This window comes from Manis pentadactyla, chromosome 1 (assembly GCF_030020395.1).
Source record: "Manis pentadactyla isolate mManPen7 chromosome 1, mManPen7.hap1, whole genome shotgun sequence".
Classification (NCBI taxonomy): Eukaryota; Metazoa; Chordata; class Mammalia; order Pholidota; family Manidae; genus Manis; species Manis pentadactyla.
Window position 1 is genome coordinate 109,883,445 of NC_080019.1, and position 20,434 is coordinate 109,903,878.

At 32.9% G+C, this 20,434-nt stretch overlaps 1 protein-coding gene across 1 annotated transcript in view; it reads left to right on the top strand.

Annotated features, from left to right (window-relative positions):
- PIK3CA (phosphatidylinositol-4,5-bisphosphate 3-kinase catalytic subunit alpha) overlaps nucleotides 1–20,434 on the top strand; it is an 82,589-nt gene that overhangs the window by 44,306 nt on the left and 17,849 nt on the right. Inside the window, exons 2-9 of the mRNA XM_036926708.2 lie at nucleotides 7,931–8,357; nucleotides 8,931–9,140; nucleotides 10,520–10,770; nucleotides 12,244–12,489; nucleotides 13,194–13,279; nucleotides 16,830–16,935; nucleotides 17,433–17,585; nucleotides 17,690–17,824. Of these exons, the coding sequence (XP_036782603.1) occupies nucleotides 8,006–8,357; nucleotides 8,931–9,140; nucleotides 10,520–10,770; nucleotides 12,244–12,489; nucleotides 13,194–13,279; nucleotides 16,830–16,935; nucleotides 17,433–17,585; nucleotides 17,690–17,824 (1,539 nt within the window). The 5' untranslated portion in view covers nucleotides 7,931–8,005. The remainder of the gene's footprint in view (nucleotides 1–7,930; nucleotides 8,358–8,930; nucleotides 9,141–10,519; nucleotides 10,771–12,243; nucleotides 12,490–13,193; nucleotides 13,280–16,829; nucleotides 16,936–17,432; nucleotides 17,586–17,689; nucleotides 17,825–20,434) is intronic.

The window sequence follows — 20,434 nt, forward strand, 5'->3', positions numbered from 1 at the left end:
TTGTTTTATTAAATTATGTGATATTATTAAATATCTCTTGTATTTTGCACATTGCTTAACTACATTTACCTTTCCTCATAAGCCTATCCTATCCCTTTAACCTTCACCTCTTTCAATGTTTAGTCTCCTTTTGAGCTTAAATTTTAAGAAATTTTAGTTTATATTATCACACACCAAAATTTGAGTTTTTAAAGTTCAAATTGGGAATATTAGTGACTACATAGTTTGAGATTTGGTATGGTTTATCTTTGTAAATATGGGATTTAACTTTATTGTTTAATAATCTTAAGGTCAAGTATTTATTAATCCACTTCACTTTCATTAATGGCACTTATGTTTGTTTTCCACATTTGATTCTGCTGCTCAACACTGGATTCTTTTAACCCACCTTAATAAAGTCCTTGTTTATGTTTATTGATAATCAGATGTCTACGTTGGTATAGCTATTACTGACTTAGATCTTGTTTGTTATTATTTTTAAAAATCCATTAGTGCAGGCCCATTTATGGACTTCATATTAGGGAACTCTTGTTTAAGAAATGCATTAAATCTCTGAAAGGTATTTTCATAACACTATGAATTTAATAGTGAAAATGAATTATAGCCCCTAACCAAAGGAATTTGAATTTTCTACATTCTGGTCATGAGAACTTGATCTTCCACCCTGAAGTTGTTAAGGTCTCCCTGAATCACTAAAAGAATTACTTAGATCTGTTTTCTCATGGTCAGCTTGTAAAGGTCAGTAAAGGACAGCCATTTGAAAGAAATAGATAATATGCATCCTTCCAGATCTAGTGCATCTTACAGCTGTCCCTTTGGACTTATTCCAACAACAGCTCAGTGACTCTTAGAGGAAGAGAATTTGAGGCCCTAACTGGGGCTGAGAAAAACTGTACTCAAAAACACTTGATGCCCATGCATATCCACTGTAGTGAAATTTGTTTAAAATTATGCTGCTTAGCCCTCAAATCCAATTGGTCTCTCAGTGTTTTTTATTTTCCTTTCCAAAGTGTCTTCATCCATCTCTTTCTTGCTGTTACTATTGCTACTTCTCTTTGTTGGGGCCCTTGTTATATTTTTCCCTGGATAATTTAAACGATTTAGTTTCCCTACTTACTCTTCCATGCTCTAAGACTGCAGTGACCTAAAAGAAAGACCATATCATGGAAAAGTTCACAGTCCAGCAGGAAGTCAAACATGGGCATAGATACTGTTAATAAGAATGCATTGAGGTAAAGTCATAGAAATACATATAAGAGGCTGGGTAACATCAAAAAAGGGAGTAGTTAACTCTGGAAATATTTAAAGTAACTTTTAAGGAGAGTAATCAAACCATAGAATTATTAATCCAGATTTTAATCATGTTGTTTCTGATAAGCCTAGAGGCAAGTTTTTGTTCTCTTGTTCTAAATCAGACCGAAGATACATTTGGTAATTTAATAACACAGGTAAGCTTATATTCTAGATAATGAGCAAATAAAAAGATGCAACTGAGTTACCCACAAAACTTGATGTTAATGTTTCCCTGTTGACCTGTCTGAGAATAAGGTGGAAAATATCTTATATGTAAATGTGCCAGTCAAACCAGAGAACATTTGTAAAATGTGTTAGTTAAAAAAGATGTAAGTATTTGTAAAACTTTGGTCATTCAGCAAACATGTATGGAGCTTCTATTTTTGAAAAACATAGATATCTAGAAAATACAATCTGCTGATTTTAGCAAACTGTGACTGTTTAAGGTGATTAAGCTAATTAAGACAATGTAGATACCCCCTAAATTTGCAAGTGTGTAGTTCAAAATAGCTTTCCTTTTAAAAACTTTCTGATGTAGATGTAATATTGATACTTTATAAGCAAATAACAGTTTTAAACATTTCTGTTTTTTGAAATTGAAAACTGTATTTAAAAAGTCTAAAATATACTTATTATATACTTACAGTAATCAAGTTAGAAAAAGTTTCTGCCGTCTTAGGCTGTGTTTATAGAGGTTCATAATCCACAGTCAAGTAATAGTTTTCTGTACTCTGCCTTGGTGATAATGACTCTAGAGTATTGTACTAAATTTTGGTTCCCTCATTTTGAGATCATTATTAGCAAAAGAAAATATCCAGTGATGGCAAAGAGGATGATGATAAACTATTTCACTTGAATTACGATTAAAGGAATTGGGGATAAAAAGACCTAGGGAAAATTTTAATAGCTATCAAGTACATAAAGTGATAAAGAATGCAGAGCTGATAGAATGAAATTTAGGGATAATTTTAGAAGTGCTCCACAAAAAACATCTGTGTCATGTAGTAAGCTCCCAACACTGAAAATATCCATGTAAGTGACTTCTGCGATACTTTCCTATATCAAGATTTTAACTTCACTGGCATAAAATTAATGCGTTTTTCCCCCTAAGAACATACGTTGAAAGTGTAGGATTGTGGTTGTAAAGGCAGGGTTGGGGATGACTTACTAGCCAATGTGCATTTAGAAAATTCTCCATCTGATACCTTATCAGAGGTCAACAAACTTCTTCTGTAAAGGGCCAACGGTAAATATTTTAGGCTTTGCAGGCCACATGGTCTCAATAGCATCTGCTCAACTCTGCCATTGTTTTGTGGAAGCATTGTTAAGAATATGTAAATACAATTTATTGGCTATATTCAAATTAAACTTTAGTTACAAAAGCAGGTGGTGAGCTGGATTTGGCCTGTGGGCCGTAGTTTGACAACCCTTGCCTTAAATGATGAAGTCTGGAAATGCTGTTCTAATGTAAGTGAAGAAGGAGTTAAAAAACACATTGTCAAAATGTCATTGTATTTTTGGACTGAAAGAGTACACATCAGATATTCAAAATATTGAATTGCCCAATGAATTTGGAAACCTTCCACTATAAAAGTCAACTGACAATATTTTCTCATGTTCATTTCTGCTGCTTACTTTGTCCTTTATGGTATCTTTATTCCTGCTGGGCAATATCATACACTCCACTCAGACTGCTAATGCAGACCTGACTCTTAATCAAGAAATAAAAGCAGGTTCAGGCCTTGTAAGAATCAAAGAACTTTCAGTGCCTTCTGCCCAAACACAGTGATTTTTAACAGTAATTTTAACACCAGAACAAGAAGTAAACAAAAATCTCTGGTCCACAAGGTATCTGTTAATGTATTTTGTGCTTCTAAGCTCATATAGCAGAGGTTCTTATACCGTCATTTGGTCTGTTGGCGTTTGTTTAGTTGACAGACCATATTAAAATGGCAGTCAAGTATTGGTGCTGACTAAAAATGAGTAACCGAAGAGGAGGTGACGATCATCAAGCAGACTGGCCACAACTGAGAAGTGACCACTGACTGCTAGAAAATAAGGGAAGTGGAGCATTTTAAAAAGCACCATCTCCAACCTGGGATCATTGGTTTTAGAGCCAAAAATACCCTTAGACTCAACAGTACTGAAGAGCTTTGCCATATTGTGTTTTAGCACAATAATTGGTTTTATAATGAGGACTGTAATTCATCAAGAAATGGGTAGATAGTGAATTATATATACTCAGAAAAACAGGACCACCAAAATGAAGAAAACATCATTAAATATATACAAAATTAGGATAAACAATACTAATTTATTTCCTAACAGTTCTGAAGAGTTGATTGCCAGTAGGTAAATATTTAATCCTGGCATTATGAACTCAAAAGTCTAATAAGAGTAGTTCCTTGCTCTTAAAGTGTTTTAATTTTAGCAAATACATTTTTGTGACCTCAAACCACCAAACTGCAGGTTCATGTTAATTTTTGTAGTAATTTATCCCCCTCTGATGTTTTTCAAATAAGTTCTTTTTCTTTATAAATAGATTATGCACTTAAGTTTGGCTAATTCCACCTTATTTATCAACATTTAATTTTTTCTATAGTGTAAAGGCCCTTTTAGTTAAAACATTATATACCCTGATTTCTTTAGGGATTTTCCTCTGAACTAGGGAAATTGAGAGAATATCATTTTTACACCTTGGTTTAATGTTTATTTGATTACATCTTGTATTTGAAAAGCAAATTTTTAAATAAATCTGAATTTTAAAAATCATGAAAAAATGACATTCTTTTGCTTCACTTAAGAGATTCCCTTTTACTTATAGTTTACTACGTAAAATTCAAACTCCTTAATATGGAGTTTCCCCACCTTTCTGGCCCCTACCCACCTCTCACCCCTCCTTCCTTGTCACCACTGTACTTACTCCCATGTACTTCAGACTCAAAATAATAAAGAACAATCTGTATTGCCGGTAACAGGCTGCATTCTTTCGTGGTCTGACTTGGCACAGGTACACTTGTGGCAGTCTAAAACGCCCTCCTCATCTAGCTCGCCCATGTTCAAGCCACCCCTTCTCTTTAAAATCCCTACTAATCTATAATATTCTACTTCAGTTTTATCTCTCTGATGCCTTGCCTAACATCGCCAGGCTGGTGGAGATTTCCTATGACTTTGGATTCCAAAGTTCATTTTATCTTACAACAGTTCTTTATAGTTAAAGTTATTATGTCTTTCTTTCCCCAATAAATCATGAGTCCCTTAATAACTGAAGGGAAAGTGTCTGACTTACCTTGTTTTCATAGCATATTTTGCCTAAAGCCTAGTACAAGCAGGTATTTCTCTCCAAAAAACAGGGTGGTTAAGGCTAGGAAGGGATTCCTCACACCTAAACTATTGATAGTGGTACCATTTAATAGGAATATTAAGAGACTGGGGAACTAGAGGCAGCTGTGAAAGTACCAGCATCTGAGGCACTCCATACCCTACCAGTCTTGTCTGTGATCCTGGCATTATCCATGCTCCCTTAACAGCTCAGCTCTCGAAACTGACGCTGCTTTATGAAGCTTCGTATTTACTTGCCTCTCTCTCTGTGAAAGAACCAAACCTTTTCCCATCCCTATCTGGCCAGTCCTGGATAATTCATAATAACTTGAAAAGATAATGTGGGTAGATTTTATAGGTTTATTAATAGTATTTAACATTTGTTGAGTGCTTACTGTGTGCTAATCTCTTTACTTGTGTTTTTCAAATATTACCTCACCTACTACAATAATCTGATAAAGTATATGCCATTATCCAGTTCAGCAAGTGAAAAAGAAAATGAGGTTCACTGAGATGAATTAAACTGCTTAAGGCCACTGAACTACTTACTAAGGCAGTCAGAATTGAATCCAGTGTAACTGCAGAGCTCATTCTCTTATTTTACCACCAAAATTACCTGGCCATAACTGAAGCTCAAAGAGCAGTATGCACTTTGAAGTCATCTTAGTCTGGATTCAAAATCCATATCTAACATTTACTTGTGCAAGTAACTTCATTTCTCTGACTTTCAGTTTCTTCATACATAAAATGGTAATACCTGCCAGAGAAGGGTTACTGCCTGCCTAAGTGCATGGCATATACTAAATAGTAAATGTCAGCTCCATTCACCTCTTCTACACTTTTGTGTAGCTCTGAAGGATTGGTTTGTACAGAATAAGACCTGCATAAGACAAATAAGAAAGTTAGCATCTTCTCTCTTCTGCTTAGTGCCTGTCTCCAGGTGTTTTATGGCTATGATCACATTCATTCTCTTAATGAAAAGGGTGTGTCTTAAGTATTTAATAGTTGTTAATTGCCCATAAATATACTATAGTAGAATAAAGATTAGAATTAGTGATGTACCTACTATACTAGACTTCTTGTTTGCTAATTCTTAGAGAACATATGATATACTCTGTGGGTTATTTATTACGTAAAATAGATACCACCATGATTCCACAACATAGGACCTGTTAGCACCATTCAACAAAGAAAACTATAAACAACAGCTGCTGTTTTGGTGTGGTTTTTGGTTTGTGGTTTCATTTTGTTTTTATTTGAACTCTTTTATGCAGGCAGATCATCATTTAAAAGTAGTCGTTTGGTATTTTCCTTTGCATTCTTCAAATTGTTTTGTATGTTTTAAAAAGCTTAACTTATGTTTTTCTATAATTATGCACCCAAATTGGTGCATCTGGTCTTTTTACTACTAGCCAGTGAATTTTCTTGTGAAAATATAGGAAGTAGGACAGTTATATTTTAAAACCTGTAACTTCAGTGAGTCTCTCATAAATTTGAAGAAAAATATTTTCAACTATTAAAAAATAATTTTATATTCTTTACTATCCTCCATTGGATTTCTGTATTTCAGAGGTCGGGGGAGGACTTGAAATTTCTGCCATTTCTACCCTTCACCTCCTTTGTATGTTACATACAACTCTGAAACGTACCATAAACAGCAACTGAGACAGCAAAAATTTTTTGTCACTGTCTGCTCTAAGAAGGCCCTGTTGCTCTCTCTAGGTCACATTGGCTGTGAGGTAAAAGGTTGATTGTGTGGGCAAACCTGGATGCAGGAAGATCATTGGTGCTTTTGCAATAGGGTAGACTAAAAATGGTTGGTTTGAGCCAAGGCAGTTAAGAGTGATAGTAAAGGAGTATAGACAGTTTCAGGAGGTAGAATTAATGAAGTTTGTTCATGGATTAGATGTTAATGGATATGACTTAGAGGCAGGCAGGCACAGCAGGTTGCTGGATTAGATTCATCATGCTCCACACCTCTTTCTTACTGTGTTTACTCAACTCCTGTTTGTCATTAAATAATTCAGTTTATATGTTACCTCCTGTGGGAACCTTCTCACTCCAATGTCCATTTAGTTAAGGTTGCCGTTCTTTTTGCTTTTATAGTACCTGACTTTTCTCCATGAGAGCTTTTTTTTCCTGTTTTGGGTCTCTGAATTTAATTACCCTACACAGCGTACACATAATCTTCACACTCTTGACTTTGTCTTGTGAGAGGGTAAGGGCCATGCATGTCATCATCATCATCATCATATTCCCAACATCTGACATGGTCTAAGGGACAACACCAGTACATTTTTGGTGAATCAACGAAGTGTCATGTACAGTTATTTTCCATAGTGCCTGATAGAATAATCAAATACACTAAGTTATCTTTTTTTTTCTTTTCTCTAGCTTAATTTTCATTTATTTCCTTACTATCTCTCACTTTACCTTTTGTTATATCTTCACAGTTTAGCTTACTGAATAAAAAAATACAGACATAAACTTGTGCCTTGTGGGTTTTGGCAGTATCATTCAAAAGAACCTCCAAGATTGTTGACATCTAAAAAATGTGGGCTTTAAATCATAATAATACTTAGTATTTTTAAAAATATTACCAGCGTTTAACATGGTTGGAACATTGTGCCAATAAAGAGAGTCAGTGGATCTCATTTAGGTATAGATCAATTCATGTCAATTAGAAGTATTAGGACTGGGTTATTTGATAAAGTAGATCATTCAAATTCATCATCCTATCTCAAGGAAAATGCATTGATGACACTTTATACCATAGTAAATATATGTACTCTAAAAGCACAATGATTTAAAATAACAGGCAATAATCAATACAAAAAAATTAAAAAGATCGATTTAAGAAAGAATAAAAGACTAAGCCATGTAATTTTTCATTACCACAGGGGGGAGGTAAGGGTTGAATTCTGTTGCTCCATAAGATAGAAGAGAATGATAAAAGTGATCTATGATGGCTGCTTTGCTATCAGTTCAGTTTTACTGCTCATTCTTCCCATATCCTCAGCTTTGTCTTGATGAGACCTGACTTTAAAAAAGAAACCCATTCAAATATTTTTTAATTATATGACTCTATTAAATATCAATAAATACAAGTGTTTCTTCTAATTTCTTTTTGGAATTGGTTCTTTCAGCTTAATTTGGAATGACATTTGTCTCCATCAAAATATTTAAGATGAATTAATATTACTTAACCATAATCAGTTTAAGCTACAGAAAATGAATTTTTACATTTAATAATACTATAAATGTATTTTTCTACAGTTGTTGCTCTCTTAACATGTATTTTCCTTCTTTGGTTTAGATTTCTGTTTTGGGACAGCCACGTGTCTAATTCCTTAAAGTAGTTTATATGTAAAACTTGTAAAGGATCAAAACAATGCCTCCAAGACCATCATCAGGTGAACTGTGGGGCATCCACTTGATGCCCCCAAGAATCCTAGTAGAATGTTTACTACCAAATGGAATGATAGTGACTTTAGAATGCCTCCGTGAGGCTACATTAATAACTATAAAGCATGAACTATTTAAAGAAGCAAGAAAATATCCTCTCCATCAACTTCTTCAAGATGAATCTTCTTACATTTTCGTAAGTGTTACCCAAGAAGCAGAAAGGGAAGAATTTTTTGATGAAACAAGACGACTTTGTGACCTTCGGCTTTTTCAACCCTTTTTGAAAGTAATTGAGCCAGTAGGCAACCGTGAAGAAAAGATCCTCAATCGAGAAATTGGTATGATTTGATTTTGGCATTGTTATCCTGTTCTAAATGCAAATCTATAAACAGCCATTTTGTCATTACCAAAATATTTCTGTCTGAACCAACTAATTACCTTTGTAATTGTAAATAAATAGGTTTTTAAATTAAAATCATTACAAATTGAAAGTATTTTTTTATTATTGGGTTAAGGAACTGTTTTTAACACCTTGGTATTCTATATAGTTTTCTTTAAGAAGTGTTATTTGTAGGGTTGACTTAGATTTGTTATATCCAGTTTTGCTTTATTACTTAAAAATGTGTATGGATAATGTCTGCTGCCTTTGCTCCAAGTTGCTAAATAAAATAACATAAATTGTTATTTAAATATAACTTGCTAATATGTAATCCAAATGTTATATTTTATATATTAAAAATACTTGAGTCCTTGTCAGCTCTTACTATCTGTATTCATCAGAAATTTTTTAAGGCCTAGAGAAACTTCTTTACTCTAGTGATCTTCCAAGTCAACCAAGTTCCCTATTTGTAAGAAACATGTTCATCCTGTCCATTTAATAGAATGTTATATTCTTTATATAATTTTTTAAGGTTTTGCTATTGGCATGCCAGTGTGTGAATTTGATATGGTTAAAGATCCAGAAGTACAGGACTTCCGAAGAAATATTCTAAATGTTTGTAAAGAAGCTGTGGATCTCAGAGATCTTAATTCACCTCATAGTAGAGCAATGTATGTCTATCCTCCAAATGTAGAATCTTCACCAGAACTGCCAAAGCACATATATAATAAATTAGATAAAGGTAAGAAAATTGTCAGTTTACCACAATTGGTTGCTATAGTAAAAATATCTATCTGTGCCTATATTTTTTTACAGGCTTTTTATCCCAGCTAGATGATAAGTGTCTTGAAGACGGGGACTGCTTATACTGACAAGATAGAGTTGAGTGCCAACTACACAACTTGTAGGCAGTAAATATTAATTGAATGAATTGTGTGCAAATGATGCTGATAGTTTGGTGAATTGTTTATCTCAGAATAAAAGTAAAGAACTTGAGTTTGAAATTCACTATTGCAGAATTACATCTGATTATCTTTTTACAAATAAAAACAATGTAAATAGAAACAGTTGACAAAATTTTGGGAAAAGTTTGTACATTTTTATATATAATATAAAGAAAAAATAAGTCTCTTAATGTTAAATGTAGTAATTAAATCTGATTATAGTGATAATATACAGGTTGACTTAATGTATCAATTTCTAGAACTGAGTGAATGTGAAAATTTATAACTATATTGTTTTGGAAATGAGATATCTCAAAATATCTGTACTTTTTTTCAAGATAATAAAGTGAAAGTTTTGATTCAAAATTAAAGAACAGATTGACTTTCACACACTATTAAGTGTAAAAATCTGTTAGAATAAGTTGACATTACTGTTTCATCCCACATTATTCAAAGTAGTTTAATGCAATATAACATAAGCTGTTCATTTGAAATTCTTTTCTACTCTAGCATATTTTTAAAAATGGAATGCTCTTTTGATTTTTCCCCAACATTCTTCAGGAAAATTTTCCAACATGTAGGAAAGTTTAAAAAATTGTACTGTGAACACCCAGACCACTCTAACATAGTTTTATTCTTTCCATTTTCATCCTTTTCTTTTTGTTTCCTGGCTTAATTGATCTTAAAAGGAAAAACTTAGAAAAGTCATCTTCTACCCTTTTTTCCCCCATCTTTTCTCTCATTCTGATGCAGCATCTTTCTTTAAGTCTCCATAATACTTTCCCAAAGTTGCCAAGAACTCTTCCACTTTAGGTGCTGTCGAACTTTTGATACCATGTGAGTCACTCTTCACAAGGATCATATTCATGAAGTATGTCATGTAGTCTAGAATGGAAATTAACTTGGTCTCAGGTACTTGGGACCCATTAGTCACAGTTTTACATGCTTGCCATACAGCATGAGATTTGGGCATGGTCTGGTAGCCCTATCAAATTTGAAGATTTGCTGTTTCTACCTGATATTTACCTGTCTTTAATAAGTTTGACTATGAGTAATTTCTGGTTATGGTTAGAGTAATGGTTAAGTAATGGTAGATAATGGTACTTTTTCAAATTTGTCTCTTGAAAAATGAAATACATGTATGGTGATTGCGTCTAATAATGTTTTCCTATTATAGGGCAAATAATAGTGGTGATTTGGGTAATAGTTTCTCCAAATAATGACAAGCAGAAGTATACTCTGAAAATCAACCATGACTGTGTGCCAGAACAAGTAATTGCTGAAGCAATCAGGAAAAAAACCCGAAGTATGTTGTTATCATCTGAACAACTAAAACTCTGTGTTTTAGAATATCAGGGCAAGTATATTTTAAAAGTTTGTGGATGTGATGAATACTTCCTAGAAAAATACCCTCTGAGTCAGTATAAGGTGAGTAACAAGTTTCAAAAATACCTAAAATTTTAAAAGTAATCACATTGGGGATGAGTATCTCTATTTTGGGACTACTTTTTGAAAATTAAATGGTATTAGTAAATAGCATTCATAGTTTAATTTTTTATGCTGTAATCATTTAATTTGAGAGACTAATGATGGATTTAATTTAAGAGAATAGATGTTGTTCTTCCTTTAGATTTTATATAATTAATATTTGGGGATCTGACTGCACATGTATGGATAACCTGATTAACATTTTTGTAATGGTAAGAATAGTTGTATCATTATTCAGATACCAACATTTGATTTGGTGACTTTCTTTGTGCCCTGGGGATCGTAGTGTTTCAGGTATTCTGCATGCATAAAATGCATCATGTGCTATTCTGGATAGCTCCAATTTTATAGTGAAAGTATTTTTTTAGCCAATAGGAATTTTAAATATATGGAACTACATAGAAAACTTTTCAAATGCCTTTCTTTTTTCCAAAGAGGTTTATATATTCATTTAAATAGGCAGCATAAGCAATAAACTTGCTCCTTAAAAAAAAATGTTTACAATTATACTAACCCCAAAATATGGGGTATTTCATCATTTTTATCTCCTCCCAAGCAATGGCACTGGAAGGAATTAAAACAGACATTTCAAAAATTCATGACCTACCATTATTAAGATGTACTGTTAATAATTCTCTACTCTTTATTTCTATTCATTAAATAAATACCTATAAGAAGCAACTATATTTGTGCCAGGCATATGCTAAATACTGATTTACAATACCAAGCAAGGCATGGTCCTGGCTTCATATTGCTTACAGTCCAGTGGGGCTTATAGATTGGGGGAAAAAAAAAAAGCTGTTTTTTATAAATACTATACTATTTATAGTATGGACACAGTAGCACTTACATTAAAAATCTTTATCCCTAAACTACTATTTCAAATTCATTTTGAATAAAATAAAATGTATTTTAATTTAAATATGTATATATATATATTTATCCCAAAGTTTTATCATTCTCCTCTCTTTGTTGTTTTGTCTTTTTTTTTTAACAAAACAAATGTTTCTCAGGAAATGTTGGGACAGAAGAGCAAGTGGGCCACAACCCTTGGATTGGACATCTTATGACTTAATAGATTGAGTGATAGAGGTTTACTAGATGATGTTGCTTGTTCTTTAACAAGTGCAGTGTTTTCACAATGAGTATCCTCTGACCCTTTTTTTTATTTCCTTTTTTTTACTTCCAGTTAAGGGTAGAACTGCAGTGTCAAAAGCTGACCTTATTTTTTTCCTCTTTAGTACTTTGGATGTTATAAATATGGCAACTACTAAGAAATGGCCAAAATGTTTGATTTTTTTTCACCTTTGCAGATTAGTATGTAACTTCTATCACAGTACTCTTACATGTTGCTTTTAAAATAAGAAACCTTGTAAGAAATGGCTTCTCCCCCCTACCCTAAATCTCTTACAGTACATAAGAAGCTGTATAATGCTTGGAAGGATGCCTAATTTAATGCTAATGGCTAAAGAAAGCCTTTACTCTCAACTGCCAATGGACTGTTTTACGATGCCATCTTATTCCAGACGCATCTCCACAGCTACACCATACATGAATGGAGAAACATCTACAAAATCCCTTTGGGTTATAAATAGTGCACTCAGAATAAAAGTTCTCTGTGCAACCTATGTAAATGTAAATATTCGAGACATAGACAAGGTAAAGTCAAGTATTGATGCTTATTATTTTGTATAAATTATTTTATATTAACCTTTTTTATTGAACTAAAATAATCTTTTGACCTACATTCTGTTTTCATTTGGCCAGAAAACTACCCACCTACATCAGCTATTCACAGTTTATAGTCTTCTGTCTGTAATTATAATATCCCTAATCCTAATAGTTTAATAATTCTAATATCTGGAATTCTGAGCTCTTAAAATCAAAAGTTTTACAGAATTCATTTGACTGTAAACCTGACCTGATCTTAAGCAAGGGTTTTTACAGTCTTTATTTATTCCACGTAGTGTAAACATTCATGTGTTTTGTTGCAGAAGTATTAATATCTTTTTGGAATGGTGTTCCCAGTTACTAAAACTAATATTTAATATATATACAAATTTATCTTTCTAAAATATGAAAAACTCTGAATTGTATATCTGGTCAAGAGGATTGAGGCCCTATATGATTTTCAGTAGTCTGATGCCCCTCCAAGGGCAGCAAACAAATTTTGGTGAAGAATCTAGGTCAGTGTTAACTTACTGTCTATGTGAAGAAAGGAAAAGCAACATCTGAACAGAAACTTTTAGTGGATTCTCTCATTCAGTATCAGTTACATTATTCTGATATTGTTCAGTATTGGATCTATCTAGTATATGTGTGTATATATTTGTATGCACATATTTTTCTTTCTTTTTTTTAAGATCTATGTTCGAACGGGTATCTACCATGGAGGAGAACCCTTATGTGATAATGTGAACACTCAAAGAGTACCTTGTTCCAATCCCAGGTAAGGAAGTAATACAGATTTGTAGTCCCAAAAGTCATACTAGTGTTTAGTAATATAATCAATAAAAGTAGTATTTTTACATAATTAGTTAAGTACAAGTCATATATTACCAGACATTTATATATAGAACATGAGGACTTTCTGTCAAATAAGTATCAATCACAGGATCACTTTTTTGATTCTATGTAAAATTTTATCTGAAGGGTTTTCTGATTCTCTCTTCCCATTGTATCAAGAGCAGAATATGGTTACAATTTTGTGCTGATGATTTCCCACATTAGATCCATAAACCTAGCATTTTACTCTTTTCTTAACTCCATTTACATTAAGAGGAAGTGACAGTTGGCAAACAACTCCAGAGCTGGACTACTCTGAGGCAGTTTCCTTCATATCACTTCTAAGAATAGATACTTATGACATTCAAATAAAGAGTCTTTGGGAACAAATCAATTTCTTAGGAAGGGGGAGTTTTAGGGAACATTTTAAATTATTTCTGCCTAGATAGAAAGGAAATAGAAGATAGTGTAACCCAACAGCTTAGCATCCTGCCATTTCTTTCCCTCTCTCTATAGAATCCTTTGGGAATAAGAGTCTATATATAATATATAAATAGTATATTTATATAGTAGTAATATACTAGTATTGAATATAATAGTAATATTTAGGAGACCTCAAATTGGTATGAAAGGTTTAAGGGAGGATCTTGTGAATTAGCAATAGAGCTAACTAGTGAGTCCTCCAGAAGTAAACTTCATAATGCATTTAGACTGAGTTGTAGGAGAGTCAAGAAAAAGTTCCGGTCTTGTAATCAAGTTGCTGGAGGCACCTACCATTCTGGAGCCTCGGTGAAGTTCACGGGTGGCAGCCTTCTGTGCCAGGAGGAAGGGAATAGTTCCTTACCCTACCTGAACCAGTAGGGCAGGAAGTACATCATTAAGGTTAGACGTTGCTCAATGGCAACAATCAGCCCCAGTATCTTTTAAAATTTTTTTTAAAGCAACAAAAAAATTTATTTCCCACTCATGCTGCATGTCTGTCACAGGATGGGTGGGGTGGTTGTGTGAAGAACAAATAAACAATATATGAAGACCTAAGGGCCAAAAATTTTCCAAATTTGAAAACTATAAAACCAACAGTCTAAGGTAAGTCCCAAGCAAAGACCTCAAAGTAATATTGGGTATATATATCCTGGTTGTTTCAAGTACTAAAAGTAAACTAGCTTTATAAAAGTAAAAGGTAAAGTTACTTAATAATATAAGATTAAAATGTCAAAATTTTAGTAAAGTAACTATTTAGAAAGGACTTATATATAATTATCTTTTCTTTAAAAATTCTCTAGTCTAATCAGGAAAATCCCTATGATAGTAGTATGAGGATTTAAGAAAATTTTTTTACTTTTCTATATTTACCCAAAAAAACTCATAGGAAAAAAGATGGAGTTATCAGAAAGGTAGAAACATAAATTTTTAAATTCTTACTAAGATTAAGTGATCGTTCCAAATCTGTGCTTCCCATGTGCTAGAAAAACAAAATACTTTACGGTTTTCATAAATGTTACCATTATCTCCTAAAATCAGAATCAATTTGGGCTGTGTATATAAAATCATTGCCTAAAAATAAAGAACTTAATTGGTATGTGTGAACTTCAGAAAAAGAGGGAAACATGTTTTATTCAGTTAGCATACTACTGACCAACTACATTCACAAGGCATAGCTCTCTTAGAAAGTGCGTAGAATATTTCCCATTAATTATGAGCAATTTTAAAGATTTAAAAGTAGTAAAAAGTGTTAGGTACATTTAAGTACCTTAATTTTTTCTTAAGTTACTGTGGACTTACCAAACCCCACGATATTTCTTCTCCCTTTATTTATTGTTCCTTTTCCCTTTAGAATGTCTTCTTGCTAAGTCCTCCCATTTTAAATTTAAGTCTTCTCTGTAAAATTGGACATCTTTGTCCATACTCAAAGATACTAGAATAAATTAATTTTACTGATAAAGTTTTATTCTTTAGCTAATTAAAAATAGAAATGTTATACCATTTTATTGTTAAGTCATGTTTTATTTATAATAAAAAAATAGAATAGTATAAGCATTTGGAAGTTTTCTAATACCTAGCACTTGAGCTTTTACCATGGACTAATTACTATTCTTATATTATCTCATTTAATCTTCACAAGACCTTTATGAGAGTAGCTACTGTTAGTCATCCCATCTTCAGAGGAGAAAGCAGACAAAGAATGTGAGGGTCACACATTTAGTAAAATAGTAGAAATGAGATTATACTCCAGGTTGTCTGACTTCTGAATCTAAACTCTTAACCATTTGGTTTAATGTTTAAATAAAAAAACTGCTGTGTATTGTACTTGGCTCTTCATGAACATGTCCACCAAACATAGACATAATTTCAGATGTAACATCCAGTAAATTAAAAGGAATTTATCATAAAAATTGAATAATTTTCTTATCACATTTTGTAGTAACTTTTTATTATTTCCTTATTATGAGTGTCAGGTTGTATTGCCTCTTGTGAAATAGTTATTCAAAAAATCAGATGCTTCATGCCTACGTATCCTTCATTTTATTCACATACTAACTTATTTAAATTAATGGGTTCTTCTGAATAAATCTAGATATATAAAAGGTAATATAATAATAATGGGAAATCTCATTTTATCATGTTTAGTTTCCCTTTTCTATAAGATCATTTTTTTAAATTCTTTTTAAAAATTTTTTTACTGAAGTATAGCACAAATGCATGAGTATACAAATCATAATTGCACAGTTCATTGAATTATCACAAAGGAAATACCCATATAACCATTCCACTGGTCAAGAAACAGAACATCTACTAGCATTCCAAAGGCCCCTCCGCATACCCCCTTCCAATCCATTAACTTTCTCTCCTTCCAAAGGTAACTGTTATTGAACTTGTAACACTATTGGTTAGTATTAGCTGTTTTTGAATTTTATATAAATGGACTCAAGGAGTAGATATTCTTTTGTGTCTAGCTTCTTTTGCTCAGCATTATGTTTGTAGGATTTCATCCATATTGTCAGTAACTAGTGTTCATTTGGATTGTTTGCACCTTGGGGCATATTGTAAATAATTCTGTTAACATTCTGTGCACAAATGCACACATTTCTGTGATTTCTTACCTGGAGGTGGAACTGAGTTGTGATTAGTTTTAGTAGCTTAAACTTTCCAAATTGTATTTACAAATTTCACCTCCACTAACTGTATAGGAGATTTCCCATTACTACACATCCTTATCATCCCTTGGTATTGTCAGTCTGTGTAGTTTTAGCCAACCTCTTGTATAATGAAGTCTTCATGAGATTTTATTTTGCATTTTCTGGATGAGAAATGATATTGACTACTTTTTCATGTTTACTGGCCATTTGGATATGATCTCTTGAATTGTCTATTCACCAATCTCTGGCCTGTTTTTCATTTGATTTATCTTTTTCTTGATTTATAGGAGTTGTTTATATACTCCGGATAAAGCCTTTTTTTTGGTAAATTGTTTTTTTCTTTAAAATGTTACATAGGTGGAATGAATGGCTGAATTATGATATATACATTCCCGATCTTCCTCGTGCTGCTCGACTTTGCCTTTCCATTTGTTCTGTTAAAGGCCGAAAGGGTGCTAAAGAGGTAAAGTATTTCAAAAGGAACAATTAAGCTTCTCTGAAAACTCTTAACTATACTGCTAATTGAATTTTTTCAAGAAATGGATATAATTTTTTCTTTATTTAAAAAATTAAAAAATCAAACATTTTTTTAATTCAACATATTTATCAATGAGTACCTTGGGAGAGCTTCAGGAATTGATGATGAGTATGTCCTGAGTTCATATTGATACAAATTTTTAAGCATGCAAAATAACTACACAGAAACATGATAAATGATGACATGCAAATATCTGTCTTGTTTGCTTTGATTCATATCCCCTATTTATAATTAAAGAAAGATTTATGTAATTTCAGTTGGAAAATGGAAAGTACTTACACTTCAAAAAAATGTGGCTTGTTATAGATATCATTTATAAAGATAGTTGTTGAATTTTCCTTTATGGGGAAGAAAAATGTTTTAAAGTGCATTTTATAACTTAATGGACTGAATAGTGAATATTTTTCTGTTTATTTTTTAAGGAACACTGTCCATTAGCCTGGGGAAATATAAACTTGTTTGATTACACAGATACTCTAGTATCTGGAAAAATGGCTTTGAATCTTTGGCCAGTACCTCATGGATTAGAAGATTTGCTGAACCCTATTGGTGTCACTGGGTCAAATCCAAATAAAGTAAGCCTTTTATTACCATGAATAAGAATCTTTTTCTTTTTTCTTTTTTTATGATAGTCAAGAACTATATATGTACATAAAATAACTTTTATTCCATCTCTTAGGAAACTCCATGCTTAGAGTTGGAGTTTGACTGGTTCAGCAGTGTGGTAAAATTTCCAGATATGTCAGTGATTGAAGAGCATGCCAATTGGTCTGTATCCCGAGAAGCAGGATTTAGTTATTCCCATGCAGTACTGGTAAGGCAAATCACTGAGTTTTCTAAAGTTATCAATCACAATCGATGGATATAGTTTTCAGTGTGTTTTAATTATATTGGCATAGCTACATAGGCTCTAGGGCAGTATTACACTGTGATAAAACTCTCTGTGTGCTAATATGTTTACTTCAGCTCTGTCTTTTAGTTTATTCAGAGCCCTAGCTTGTGTTCATTAAACAAATATTTATTGAATGTTAACTGTATGTATGTATGATAAGTACTAGGTAATAAAGTTGTGACCTAAAGAGAACTTCATTTCAGTAGGAAGATGGTGAAAATAGACAAATTGGTAAAAACAAAAATATAAGATTATAAATCATTCTAAGTACCATGAAGAAAAAACAATAGTGTGCCAAGAATAACTAACAAGGGTTGAGGAGGAAAGACTAATATATATTGGGTTGAGGGAAGACCTCTCTCAGATAGTAACCTTGAAGCTGAAAGTAGAGTATATGTTGTTAGTTGAGCATGGAAGCAGAGGAAATAGCTTTACCACCATAGTCCAGATACCGTAAAAAAGTATATGTAAAATGGAGTTTAAATATTGATCTAGTTGTCTGATCTTGGCCATTACTTTGGAATCACAGTATAACTGGGTTCAAGGGCTATTAACTGTCCCTTATTTCTCAAGGGCAAAGGTACCAGTGCTAAGAGAAGAGGATATTTTTGTTCTTTGTTGTCTGTTTCTCCGGTTTTCAAATTAATCGTTTTTTCCGTGGCCTAGTGGCAGGTTATAGATAGGGCAACCAATGAATGTAGGGCCAAGAGGTCCTGAAATATGCCTACCCCAGTAACAGTAACAATGGCACTCGGGGGCAGCCCAAAAGCCTGCACTTAGGAACTTTATTAGTTTACAGCTGTAGTCTCAGTAAGGAGTCACCAATCCCGTCTATAAACTGAATAAATAGTATTAATAACAACCACCACCTGCCTGTGTGCTTTCAAAGATAGGTAGAAGCTATTTTGAGGAAGTACAAATTAATTTAAAATCAGTACTGAATTATTTCAGATACTAAAAGTACGATTAACTTTTCTCAAGTTAATGTAGCCACTGTTCTGTAAATTTAATTCCTTGATGGTAATTGCTAACATTTTCAAGTGCTTACTGTGTACCAAATTCCACACCAATCACTTTTTACCTATTACCTCATTTAATCTTATAAACAGTCTCTGTGAGGATGGGTACTGTTATAATCCCTATTTTGCCAATAAAGAAACGGGCTTAAGGAGTTTAAATAATTTACCCAAAGTCACTGTTTAATTAGAGTATTGAGCCACTTAACTCCTAACCATTCTGTTATAACTGAACAGGATTTCCTCAATTTTGAAATGCTGATAAGCATTCTCATGACATGTCTGTAGTGCTGTCCAATTAGTTATTCCTATAAACTAATTGAATTACCAGAGTCAAGTCACTTGAAAACTCATTTATTATCTACTATTTTATTCGTACACTTGGTCATTGAATTCAGCTTACCATCAGGATCTGTTGGAGCCAATTTTAGCTTTTGAATTTTTTTTTGAGCAGTTCTAACTCAGTCATAAAATTGATATTTTGTGATTGTTTTTACCTTTAGAAAAATTTCTTTCAAAGAAAAAAGAATTATTTATAATAGAGTAAACCTTATTCTGTCTTTCAGTTACCATTGGGTCTGTTGAAAACTTTTATAAATCTAAGTAAGATACATTATGGGATCTTAGTGTTCCTGTATCTTAAAATATTTTACTGTTTCATCAGTATCATTAATTACTTCCAACTCTTCTAAAAATGATGGAAGTGATATGAAAATATAGAGGGATAGAATAGCCTAGAAGGATGATATGACAGTAAAATAGCTCATCACTATTACATCTTCGTTAAGTCTTCTTATTATGTTGCCCGATATCTTGCATTATCTTATCAGAGGTATAAGAAGTCTGCAGACAACATCTTGGTAGTTTTTGTTATTGTTGTTTAGGCTTTCACTGAACACTGTTGTAAATTCAGAATTTTTCCCTTTCCACTCATAAGGACAAAGAGAAGAAAATTGACAGAGGAAAATATTTCACAGTTATTAGACAAATCAGAATATGAATGCAAAGAAACAGGTAATAGTATAGAGTATCTCAACCTCAACATTATTGACATCTTGGGCCAAATAATTCTTTATTGTAGGGACAGTTCTCTGCACTACAGGATGGCAGGCAGCATCCCTGGCCTCTACCCACCAGTAGCACCACCACCCCCAAGTCGAAACAATCAAAAAATGTCTGCAGACAATGTCAGAGGGTCCTGGGAGGTAGAGGAAACAAAATCACCCCAGTCGAGAACCACTACTCCAGACTGTAATGATGATGGGGAAATTGATCATATAAGTGAAATACCAGATGACAGTATCCTAGATGAATTTTTTCTAAACTCAAGAAATGATGTGTGAACAATTCATTTCCGTGGACAAAAGGAAATAGAGTATTCACATTCAGTTAGTCATTCAACAGGAATGATTTCATCACATACCTTTTGATAAGAACCTAGACCACACCTCATCTTTTGGAGGTAATTCTTTACATCTTTTATGGTGGTGTGTACCAAAATGTACTTGATGTGCTT